This window comes from Rhineura floridana, chromosome 7 (assembly GCF_030035675.1).
Source record: "Rhineura floridana isolate rRhiFlo1 chromosome 7, rRhiFlo1.hap2, whole genome shotgun sequence".
Taxonomy (NCBI): Eukaryota; Metazoa; Chordata; class Lepidosauria; order Squamata; family Rhineuridae; genus Rhineura; species Rhineura floridana.
The window spans coordinates 102,969,257-102,982,183 of record NC_084486.1 but is presented as its reverse complement, the minus strand read 5'-3'; the positions used below and the strand labels follow the sequence as shown (position 1 = coordinate 102,982,183).

Genomic DNA, 12,927 nt, shown 5'->3' with positions numbered 1-12,927 from the left:
CTGATCTAGAGTCTGTTAAGACCCTTAAAGGTCCAGTTGAATATACTTGTAAGAGATGTCAATTTCAGGCAGTAGGCAGAGCCAACAGAAGTAACAGGCTGAACAATCATCTCCTGTGATAAAAGTATTTTGATTTGATTTCCACTAGCATTGGCAAGTAAAGCATTAAAAAAATCTCTGCAGCCTGAATTGTAAATACATTGTGCAGCCCATGCCTCGCTCTCCCGGTTGTCACTCACTTGTGAGATTTCTTCCAGTTTGTTCCACTAGGACCTGCGCCACAGTCATATGCCTGGATGATGAATGTGTACTCTTTCTGCAGTTCACAGTCAATTGGACTTCTTGCTTGAAGACGACCTTCTCCAGATGTCTTGTTTAGCACTACAGCTTCAAAGGGCATTTCCTGTCCATGGATTTTAAAAGCACAGATTTCACCTGTAAGAAATAAACAGAACACAAATTACATGATAGTCAAGTAGGCTGATTTACATGCTACTGATAACGTTATGGCATGGTGGGCAGTCTTCCAACTAATAGCTGTTACTGACTAATAGCAAAGAGCATTAATGCAGCCAAGGAACAGAAATTAAGATTTGTTTTATTCTGGAAAACTATTATAGACATCATAATCTTAGGCACTTTACATTTCCATACAGTATTGTTTAAAAAGAGATGCCCGCCATTTGTTATTAAGAAAACAACAACTCAGGGAAAATATGTGTCATACTTAAGGCTCAGAAAGTAGTTTGGGGAAATTAACATTCAGTTGTTAAGAGACTGGGATTTTGAACACAGAATCGTTCCTATACTTCCTAAACAATTAAGTATTCTGCTGTTGATTCCCAGTCTTTCCCTACTGTAGACTAGTTTTCTGACAATATAAATCGTGTTTTCTTTTGTGATACTTGATATTTTTATATTACTATTATGTTTCATTGTTTGTTACTGTACTGTACAAGAGATAAAAATCTAGTAAATAATAAAAAGTGCATTCCAAGACTATGAGGCTATCATATGTCTGCCCAGATTAGCAGAGGTTATAATCCACAAAGGTGTTATTTATTTATTTATTATTTTATTTATACCCCGCCCTTCCTTCCAGCAGTAGTCTAGAGCGGCAAACAGAAACACTAAAAACACTTTAATAATCGTAAAAAGACCTTAAAATACATTAAAACAAAACAACGTTAAAAAGGTAAAGGTGTCCCCACACTTATAGTGCAAGTCGTTTCCGACTCTTGGGTGACGTCTTGCAACGTTTACTAGGCAGACCGTATATATGGGGTGGGATTGCCAGTTCCTTCCCTGGCCTTCATTTACCCCCCAGCATATGCCGGGTACTCATTTTACCAACCACGGATGGATGGAAGGCTGAGTGGACCTCGACCCCTTTTACCAGAGATTCGACTTTCTCCTTCCGTTGGAATGGAACTCCGGCCCTGAGCAGAGCTTCGGCTGTGTCACTGCCGCTTACCACTCTGCGCCACGGAGGTTAAAAACATAAAAAAAACTTTAAAAACATCTTTTAAAAAGGGTTAAAGATATTAAAAGACATTATTAAAAGCAATTCTAACATAGACACAGACTGGGATAGGTCTCAACTTAAAAGGCTTGTTGGAAAAGGAAAGTCTTTAAAAGGTGCCGAAAAGATAGCATAGATAGCGCCTGCCTAATATTTAAGGGGAGGGAGTTCCACAGGGTAGGTGCTGCCACACTAAAGGTCCATTTCCTATATTGTACAGAATGAACCTCCTGATAAGATGGTATCTGCAGGAGGCCCTCACCTGCAGAGTGCAGTGATCGGCTGGGTATATAAGGGGTAAGACGGTCTTTCAGGTAACCTGGTCCCGAGCTGTATAGGGCTTTGTACACCAAAACTAGAACCTTGAACTTGGCCGAGTAGCAAACAGGCAGCCAGTGTAGTTCTTTCAGCAGCGGGTTGACATGTTGGCAATACCCTGCCCCAGTGAGCAGCCTCGCCGCTGCATTTTGCACTAGCTGCAGCTTCCAGACCAACCTCAAGGGCAGCCCCACATAGAGAGCGCATTACAGTAATCCAGCCTGGAGGTTACCAGTGTGTGGACAACAGTGTTCAGGCTATCCCAGTCCAGAAACGGCCACAGCTGTCATCAGCCGAAGCTGGTAAAAGGCACTCCTAGCCACAGAGGTCACCTGGGCTTTCAGAGGGAGTACGACCCCATCCAAAGCAGGCAACTGACCAATTATCCGAACTCAAGAACCACCAACCCATAGCACCTCCATCTTGCTAGGATTCAGACTCAGTTTATTAGCCCTCATCCAGCCCACCACCAAGTCCAAGCACCGGTCCAGGGCTTGCACGGCCTCTCCCGATTCAGATGTTACGGAGAAATAGAGCTGGGTGTTGTCAGATGTTATACTGATTCAGCAAATTATGTAGTTAAACTAATATGAACACAATATGATCATGCTGAACAACAACAACTACAACGATGGGTGAGCCCAGATAATGGCTTAAAATATGCATAAAATATGTTGAAATTAGTGGGGAGGAGAGCCTGGCTGGGAGTCCAGAGTTTGTAAGTTCAAATCCCCGCTCGTGTCTCCTGGGTGTAAAGAGCCAGCTAAAGATCACCCCACAGTGAATGGCTCAGGGGTTACGTGCCCTGCCACCTGTGCAGCCGTGGGCAAGCTGCATAGTCCCAAGGAGCCCAGTTGTCCCCCAGATGGCGGACAAGGAGGGGGCTGGCTTGTGCAGCTGTGGCAAGCTGAGCAGGCCCTAGCCAGCTGGGGAGGACTAGCCTCAGAGGGAGGCAATGGTAAACCCTCTCTGGATACCGCTTACCATGAAAACCCTATTCAATGGGTAGCCATAAGTCGGGATCGACTTGAAGGCAGTCCATTTCCATTTTTCAGATTGCTTAGAATATGCTAAAGAATTGCTTAAAACATGCTTAAGATTTACTGAAATAGTTTATAAAATCTGCTTCATGTATAAGAGCCTAATAGTAAGAAAAGGAGTAGTTTAAAACTGTCCCCCCTTTCCTCTGTCACCAGACCAAAGCTGTAATTTTCCTATGAAAGCAGGTGGAAGACATAGAGATAAGATGTCTGGGCAGTACATCAATACTCAAACCGGCATTTTTCAGAGGAAGTTCCATATATTGTATGGTTAACACTACCACATTTTACTAGTAGTTTGTATTGAGCATTCTCTTGGAGAAGGCAGAAAAGTCACTAGTGCCGCCTCTAGTAGACAGCAAAATTGATAAGGCCATGGAAACAAGTCTTCTCTTTGATAAGAAAGTGTATAAAAGGCCAGGTCTTACTACTGCTCAGCTCTGCTGAAATGGGGGGTCGAAGAATGCAGGAGAACCATCCATCTATTCCATCTATGACAGCTGATGGGTGATGTATGTATTTCCATGTACTTTGTAACTTTGGCTCTGTAATATGACTTAGAGTTTAACTCAGTCCTTTGTCTATTGTAACTTGTTTTATCTAAGATGTACCTTCAGAGTCTTTTACTTGATGTCAAATGGATATCCAGGAACTTATTTCATGCTGATATATATTTCTATTTTTCTGTTTCTGCAATGATGGCTAAGGCCAAATAGAATGCATTTTATTAGTTGTAGTGTGCAAGATATAAATATATAGCCTATATTATAAGACTGTTCTGCTGTCTGAAGTCTGACTCCCAAACAGAAAGTTTCTGCTATCTCCCAAGACTCAAGAATTCTTAAGTGGGGTCTCCTCTATTCTCCGCCTGCACCAGACAACTGCTGTTGATAACCTGTAAGCTTAGGTGAACTAACATTTGACATACAAGGACTCTGTGTAGACACGGATGAAGGGAGAAAGCAAGAACCCTCATCCCTGTGCATTCACTGACAAGGGGCTAGCCTTGCCAATATCAATATTTAGGGGAGGGCTGGGGTCTGCAGGGGTATGAGGGAAATTGCCTACCTCCTCCAGGTTTCTGCGTGTACAAGAAAGCACTAGAACAGAACTTGAATATGTAAATACTTCTCTCCTCCCAAATCACCATCAGCCTCTCTTTGGGCCAGTGCTATGATTTTTAAGAATTAGTAAACACTCTGTTAAATGAGGGATCTTGCATTATTAAATTATTCCCAAAACAGATTCTCAGCACCCCATACCCCAGTGTAGCTCTGGGAACCAGTACTGGATTGATCCAAGATTAATTCTGTAAGTTTTGCTTTTGCTTATTCTGCTGATTACTGTATTATTTAAGGACCACACATGAAGAGAATCATGGTTATCAGTGTGCACCTTCTGTGGTTTACAAGACAACAGATTTAAAATGAAGCTAGAGTTTAAGCTCCTTCAGAAGAACTTCTCATAAGACAGTGGGGTTTTTTTGAAGCTCTGAAAATACAGTATGTATTTATACATTTTAATGAAGGTATTTTAGAAAGGTAAGGACATCTTTCAGCATGCAGTGGAGGCAACCATTTTGTCATTTCTTTGAGAAACAACTTCGTATTAATATTGTTGACTTCAGTTTCATTTTACTTTAATATATTTCCTTACACCAACATACATAGCAACAGCATATCTGTTCTACTAAATTCAGGAAAATAAACATTTTTGTTCTTTGCTTTCCTCACAGATATACAATCAGTCAATACAAATCATGACTTTCTGGGCTTTGTTTTTATTACTATATCGACCCCACAGCCCAGTTTGTAAGCAATACAATCTACTCAGAAATTGCAGTCTTTTTTTAAAATATAAAAACAGCCTTATGTGAGTAAATGTGGGGGGGAATTACATTTATTTTAGACACATCTCCATCATTTCCACAAATTTAAGTGAAACCCATGTACAGGACTACTCATTAACTTCAGGAGAGACAAACTAGTTGAGAAAGATGGATAAGAACCCTCAAATACAGAACTAGCACTGCTTGAATATCCAAAGTTTGTTTTCAAATATATTTGCACTTCCCAGCTGTTAAGTTAAAAATAATGTAAACTTTAGGCAGATTTCAAAACTGTCTACAGCTACAGTGGAATAGAGATATAGGTAGGTCTCTTACACAGAGAAATTCTTTCCTTGTCACTCCAAAAGATAAACCACTCACTCTATATAACATCTTGGGGTGGGGGGTTGAGGACAGTTCTTGACATCTTGATCATTCTTAAGCACAAAAAACATATAAAACAAAGAAGATATACACAGCTAAAGGATTAGCAATATAGACAATGCAGCCCTTTTATCTGGTTCCAACATATCCCTATGGTGATGTATGACCACAGTTTAACTTTGAAAAGTACATGACACCTGGAAATACAGAAATGCATTTAGCACCATGCATTTCTAGTAAATGCATATCATGGGACCTGAAGATTGTGTGGCCAGTATTCTTTGTAAGGATAGAGATGGGCTTGCCGGGCTAGAGTACTAGACCACCTGTTGTTTTATTTATCAAGAGACCACTTACCCAGAGAAGTTATAAGTGTTTCCAATAATCTGTATTTCTGTTTGTGGTTGATCAAGAAAGCTCGTTGGGACATATGGTACACTTCTAACCATGTCTACTCAGAAATAAATTCTATTGAATTAAGTGGGGTTTACTCCCAGTTAATTGGGATTAGGATTGTAGCCTAACATAGGTAACTCACTGCAGTGGTGCTACCTGTTTTACTGAGGTAAAAGGAACACTTCACTATAACCTGTTCTTGTCATAAAGTATATTCTATTTCCAGTTTGTGGTGGCAGTGGTGGGGAGGCCTAGGCTAATATAACCAAATTGGTACAAGAGGAGTCTTGTTCCATGCTTGATGGATCCCAAAGATAAACTCGAGTAGCCAAAAAACCATTATAAAAACCCAAAGGATGAAAAACACCCCCCAAAGAGAAAAAGGAAACTGTGCATGCTTGTGCATGGAAGGGGAGAGGGAGGGGGAACAGGTTTAAAAGCAGTCATGGTTGGTGGGGTGGGGCTGCTTAGCTGAGCTCTGGTCACCACTGTCACTGTGATGTACCAGAAGAATTAGACGCAGGGACGAGATGGCGGAGATTTTGGTGTGGTGTAAATGGGCTGGCAAGAGCACCAGATTGGCTCCACTAGTGCATTTGCACTGCACTGTCCTTCTCGCCATCTCACCTTTGTGGTTTGCCACAGCAATGATAGTAATTGGAGGTCAGGTAAGCAGCTCAGCCCCTCCAACTGCTACTGCTTAATAGGGAAGGCTAAAGTTGCCAGAGAAGGGGAATAAGGAAGAGAGGCCAGAGAAGGGGAAGGATACATTACTTCTTAACTCTCTCTCTCTCTCTCTCTCTCTCTCTCTCTCTCTCTTATCCCCAAGATCTCACTGTTTTACCTTTACTCTGCACAGCTGCAAATGGGGCCCTCGTCTGGTCTCCTTCTGCTTTTCCTAAGCCAGGGATGGGAAACCAGAGGCCCTCCAAACATAGTTGGGCTCCATCAGCTCTAGCCAGCATGGCCCAGGGTCAGGGATGATGAGAGCTGTAGTCCAACAATATATGGAAGGCCACAGGTCCCCCTTTCCTATTCTAAACCCAATTTATTTAGCTAGCTAGTCCAGCAAATTACTGGGTATCTAGCCAACCTGCTCTGTATTCCCAACCCTAGCCCCACATCTGGGGAAAAAACAAATGCTGTTGTAAGAAAGAGAAGACTAATCCCCTACTTCTCTTGTATCTCTTAGTTCCTCCCATTTTATTACAAAAAGATCTCGGGGTGGGGGAGCGGTAAAAGGGAACTGGGGGGATACGGGGTTTTTTTTTAAAAAAAAAGCTCTGTATCGGGGTGGGGAACCTGTGGCCCTCCAGATGTTGCTGAAGTACAATTACAACCAGCTGGAGTTGATGGGAATCCAACAACATCTGGAATGGGAATCCAACAACATCCAACCACACCACAGGTTTCCCACCCCTGCTCAATACACTCAAAGCAAAATAATTTTGAGACGGGTAAAACAGCAGCAGCCCTTATGACAGCTGCCTTGACATATGTCTTGGCTTTTCCTCCACATGGACATGTAGAGTTTTGGCCCATTTGTCATAACTTTCCCATTCTCTCATAACAATGGTTAGGAATAGTGCAATGTTTAGGAGTGCAAGTTACACGTCAGATAATACATGATCGTCATGCAGTCACTCATATCATAGATAAGCTCTCACAGATAGAGGCACATGGATTCCCTGTTTGGCTGGGGTGAGGACGCCAAAGGAGGCTTCAACCTTATACTGCACCCCATTGTGGTGATTTTGATATTTCAGAAAATTCTGATCTTTGTCTAACTGGCCCTTGTAATGTGTATCCATCTCATATGGCACAGTTACACCGACTGGAAGTCAGCATTGGAGCCCGGGGGCAGAACTGTGATTACTAACATGTGAAAGGATGGCTGTGTACATCTGCCTTCCAGCTAAAGGGGGGGGGAGTGATACGGCTTGGCTAACCCCATGTTAGTTCAAGTGGACTCTAGGAGGTGCAAGGCCAAGAGCTATAACTCCCACCCCCACTCTCACATACCCCCACCTGATGGCATGGCTGGTGATGCGTTCCAGAGGTCTTGTGCAAAGGAAAACAAGGGCAGAGTTAAATGTTGTTGCATAAATGTTATCTTATTCCTTGGCGTATACACCCCCACCCACAGTGAATCCCATTGTTTGTTAGAAAGAGCCTTAATTGTTTAGTGTCAATTAGAAGCACCCATGCAGATATACACATATGCTATGGAGACTCCCCCCTTTCTTTTTCACAGCTGCCCAGGAACTAGAGGGGGGTGCTACTGCTAAGCGGGACATTGAGCAATGAAGTATGTATCAGCAACACTGTTAAGGTAACAGAGGCATGATTTGCACACACACACACCATTTACTCTAAGATCACAAGTAGGTGGATGCAGCTTACTGATTGATCCGTAGGCTCAATCAGTGCTGAGAGGGGGGATTGTTGGGAAGAAAACCCCCCTTTGGGCTCACAATGGGTTTGGAGGCACTTGTCAGGCTTTGTGAACCAACGTTGCAAAGCACGATGGAACACTGAGGGAGGGGGAGCACAATTGCTCTAGGTTTCGTTTCCTCGCCTCTGGGAACTTAGCCCTGAAGATGCCTCTCAGTCCACAACAATGTTTTGAGAAGATAAGCACTCTGCTGTCTTCGATTGTTTTACTTTCTCAAGTGTCTTGTACTCTATTATCAGCCTTGTAAATAATCAGAGACTTGCACTGCTTTCTGAGTTCTCTTTGTATACTCCCTTAGAAAAGTAGTAATAGGATCACATAGAGTTACTGAGATTTGACCTTTTCAGGCTACACACATTTTCCTGTGTATATGTTCCCATGTTTATGACCCCCAGAGGCGTCAGTTACTCGCCTCTTCCCTACCTTATCTCACAATGTATGACTCAGGGCCCCAAAGATTCAAGGGAGGAATGTCCTGTCTTGTTGAAATGTAGCAGGGGCCTGTTACTCATCTCTGACGTTGTCACTGATGTTGTGGTACATTTTTGTTTATTGCTGCTTTACTCCTGAAACCTATATATTGGCACGGAAAATAATAAACGGGGCCTTCACTCTTGCCTGGCTGACGTGCCTGTGTGAGACTGAGGTCGCTTTTGATCAAGAGCTGTGTGTGTGTGTCTTTACTTGATACTTGGCTGAAAGCACAGGGGCCCTTCTGGCTCTCCTCCGCCAGCACTTACACCCGGGGTATTGAGGTGAGCTTCACACTGCCTTGGCAGGTGCTAAAAGTCACCCTAACAATTGGGGGCTCGTCCGGGATCAAGTGTGCTCCCGCGATTCCATGCCAGGTTTTCCAGAATACCGACAGGCGCCAAGAGAGATTTCTCTCAGTCGGTATTTGGGAAACAAAAAGCGGAGCTGCTGGGGTAAGGTGTTGCAGAGGTATTTCTGCCAGGTATCATGGGACAGAGTAAGTCTTGTTATGTCAATGTCAATGTTGTGACACCCTTAAGTGTTATGTGCAGGTTACGAAGGATGTCTTCAAATCAAGGTAGGCATGAAAAGAAAACCATGGTAAGATTGTGTGCAAGGGAATGTACACAGATGACCGCGGTCAGCCTCCCCCCCGAATACAGGTGGCCTCGGGTTGGGTCCTTTGATGCTGCGCACTTAGCTGGGGTGAGGGCGTGGCTAGACAAGGATAGCCCAGCACAGTCGGATTTCTGGCTCTTGTGGAAGCAGGAGCGCAGAAAGGGACTGGCATCAAGGTAATGATTGGTAGGTCTGTAACCGGCGACGACCCTCCTCCCAGCTATTTTGCTGATGACCCCCCAGACAGCAGCCTGTTGGCCGCACCATAATTCCGTCTGCACCGCCACCTTCACCTCAGGACGGTGGTTCCCCATGGGACAGGCGCCCGACCCACAGCTAAATGTGGGTGGTGCGCTGTCTGAAAAGGAGGGGTTGGGAGAGGGAACCTGAGGGCCGGCTAACGAGCTTGCGAACACCCTCCCCAAAAGCAAGAGACACCCCCACAAGCCCTGAAACCTCAGCCAGCCATGAGGCTGCCCTCAGCCCCACTTATTCTTACTATTTAAAGCTTTGGTGGTTCATAGAATAAACAACAAAAAATCATTAGAGAGAGATGTCTTACATATAACATAATTGGTACCCCTTGTTGTACTTGTGGTTATAGACTATGAGAATGAAGCCAGTTGTGTTATTGTGATCTTTTATAATAGCAAGCATAGTGTTGTGTCCAACTTAACACTAAGAGAATGTTCTGTCAGCACATGGATTTGTTTGAACAGAACATTCTCCCTCTCTCCTCTCTCCTGCATGCCCCCTAAATCTGCTAACGAGGTTCCCCCAACCCTCTGGAGCAGATCTGGACAGAACACAGGGTGTGCATGTAGAGGGGAATGGGGGGAAAGTCCCATTATGCATGCAGAAATATTTGCACTGATGAGACACATTAGTTGAATACCACCCATACTAACTTGCATGCAACAATAAAGCTCTAACAGTAGATAGCATCTAAGGCAATGTCTTGATCAGTAATGGCACATTGCTGGTATACAGCGACTACCAACACCACATCTGTTTCAATAACTGATGCAGAAGGTTTAAATGAACAATTTACAGCACTTATAGTTGCGAACCCTCAGAAGGTCTATTGAATAAACTGAATGCAGCAATTAATTAAATAATATCATCTGTCAAATATATGGCATATAATGTTTTATAAAATAACAATTATGAACAATATATATATATATATATATGATATATAAAAATTGTATGTAACAATATTTGTATAAAAATAAAATCACATATAAGGCCAGACAGATGAAGGTTTTAGGGCAGAAGTATAACAACCTGTGACTTTTGGGAGAAGCTTATAAAAATGAAGGTCATTTTTTGAAATTATTTTAAAATACCATCCAGTCCTTTAGTGATTCTTCTGGGTCACCTAATGCCATGTATCATAAAAGGTAGAAAATATATTGATTAGGGATTAAATCCTGGGAAGATATTACCTATGCAATTAAATCACTGACACTCAGGCTACACATGTTTTTTCTCCTCTACTTGCATTCTAGTATAGGGTTTTCTGTGGACCAACAATAGGACTCCTGTGTAATTTGTCTCTTCCCTTAGGCAGTTTGGTCAGTTTGTTCACTAGCACAATTTGCCATATTTTCTTTTTGTTGACTGCATTGTATCTATTGGAGTAGAGATCCTAGTCCACAAAATATTATCCCATAATAAATTTGTTATTCTAAAAGATTGTTAGTTGCATTTGATGCAACAGACTAATATAGCTACCCATGTATACATTGCTGGTCTTCGATATTCCAATGATAGCAATATATAGCAACTTTCTAAATACAGAATGGTCCTGTTTTTTAAACTTTACATGAAGTTTGTTTTCTCAGCAAAGTGATTGCATAATAAACTTATATATATTTATATATATATATATCGGGGAAATTGGATTTGGTCCCAAAATGCTCTGTTATAGTGCTAGGCTAAAATATATATTTGGCCCGGGTTTGTTTGTCATTTTGTAGAGGGCAAAAATGTTCTTCTAATATCTAATTAATCTTGTGCGGTGAGCAAAATAATAATAAAAAATGGGGTAGATCTTATCTTAATATGTGATGACCAACGGTGTGTTTTTTCACACATACCCTTTTTTTACCCAAAACAAAGTTTGGTCACCACTTTATGCAGCAGCACAGTGGCATTCCTGGGGACAGAATGCCCATGGAAATGATGCCCATCATGATGTCCTTCCTGAGGGCATTGTGTCTCCATGGATATCTCCAGGATGCTGTGAGCAGACAACCACCATTTCATGAAGCTTCGGGGGAAGGGAGTTTCTGAGTACAAGAAAGAAGGGTAAGGGTAAGCTCATCCACCTCATCTTAAGGCCACTCCTGAAAATTCTTAGAATTTCACCCTGCCCTGAAAGTCTCTGAATATCCCATCCACTTCTGTGGAAGATGAATGGTGTTACAAAAGTAGGGGTTGGGATATTTGGCAACTCTTTACTCTGTTAAGACATGGCTGAGAACTGGGATGAAACCATCAACCTAGATAATTTCTCTCACATCCAAGAACACCCTTATTCTCAAACTTCTCCATCGTTATCCTCTCATTGTGTTGGATAAAGTGGTGCAATTTGCATTGCAGAGTAAAATGAACAATGACATATTTGAATGGAATACTGCAGTAAACAAAATAGATTCCAATTCTGGTTGGTAACAGGACTGCTAGGTTTAGTCAACAGTTTGTTTTTATTTATTTCATTCCACACTGCAGTAGTAATCTGAATGTAGGAGGGGAGTGCCAACAACTAAAAAAGAAATATATTGTTTGCTGTCTTCAGAAATTAACACTCTCTGTCATCCAGCATGAAGACAACATATTCAGATGAAGTTTTATTTCACAGGCTTGCATTTGAAGCCAACATTCCAGTGTTAGAAGCTTACCTTTGCAAAGAATCTTGTGTGTTGCAAACTTTTTAGCTCCTGGATGATTTTGGCAGCATTTGAAATATTTTATTCTTTTCCCATGAGAACCATAGTTAATGCTAGCATAATTATAACAAGCTTCGAAAATAACAAGCATTTTGCTGAAGTGAAAGATGCAGGGTTATTTTTAAAGCCTGAGTAAATTGTTTATGATGAACAGGAGTATGGCAACACTTATAATGCATTTGGTTTCCCAGCTCAGTGAAAAAAAGTTAGCATTTTAAAGCTTAATAAATTACTTAAAGCCTGCTAGGCTACACTGAAATCACAGAAGTTGAAACTGAACAGTAAACCCATGATGATTTTAATCATGGTTTAAATCTCAGGAAGACCTGCTGTCACAGTGAGTATTGCTAAGCCCACAGGCTACTTTGGCATGTCTAAATGGCAAGAGATTGTGGAGAAAGACTTCCAGAGTGAGTGGGGGAGAGCATACATCCTGTTTGATATGGCTTTGTTATATTAACTAGGTTTTACAGATATATATGTGTGTGTGTTCCTTTATTATAACCTTTGGTCTAATAATTTATTTGAGAGTAAAATGAAACATAAAATACATAAATAAAATTAGGATAAATGCAAGGATACATTCTCTATGCAGACTACATCATTAGCATTTGGCCTTCAGTCTTTCTTTTTGCCCAGCTAGGCTGGTGAGGGAGAAGTACCAGCTGAAAATGTAGACCACACATGATCTGATGTGCTGAAACAGACCAAATCCCCTCAAGTGAGGGAGAAACCTTTTCTGTACCTTCCATTCCACTGAAATCACACCTTCACTTTTCAATGGGATTTATTTCTAAGCATATATTCTAAATTCAGCACGGATCAGGTTCTTACTAAGTGGTAATTATGAGGAAATAAGTAAAGTCCCCATAATGGGTACCAATCTATATGGCATGGGTGAGGAAACTTCAGCCCAAGGGCCACATTCCATCATAGAC

The 12,927-nt window shown here is 41.9% G+C and overlaps 1 protein-coding gene across 1 annotated transcript in view; it reads right to left on the bottom strand.

The window, feature by feature from the left end:
• The window catches only part of CLSTN2 (calsyntenin 2), a 786,289-nt gene that overhangs the window by 215,792 nt on the left and 557,570 nt on the right, over window positions 1–12,927 (bottom strand). Inside the window, exon 3 of the mRNA XM_061636759.1 lies at window positions 240–435. Coding sequence (XP_061492743.1) covers window positions 240–435 — 196 coding nt within the window. The remainder of the gene's footprint in view (window positions 1–239; window positions 436–12,927) is intronic.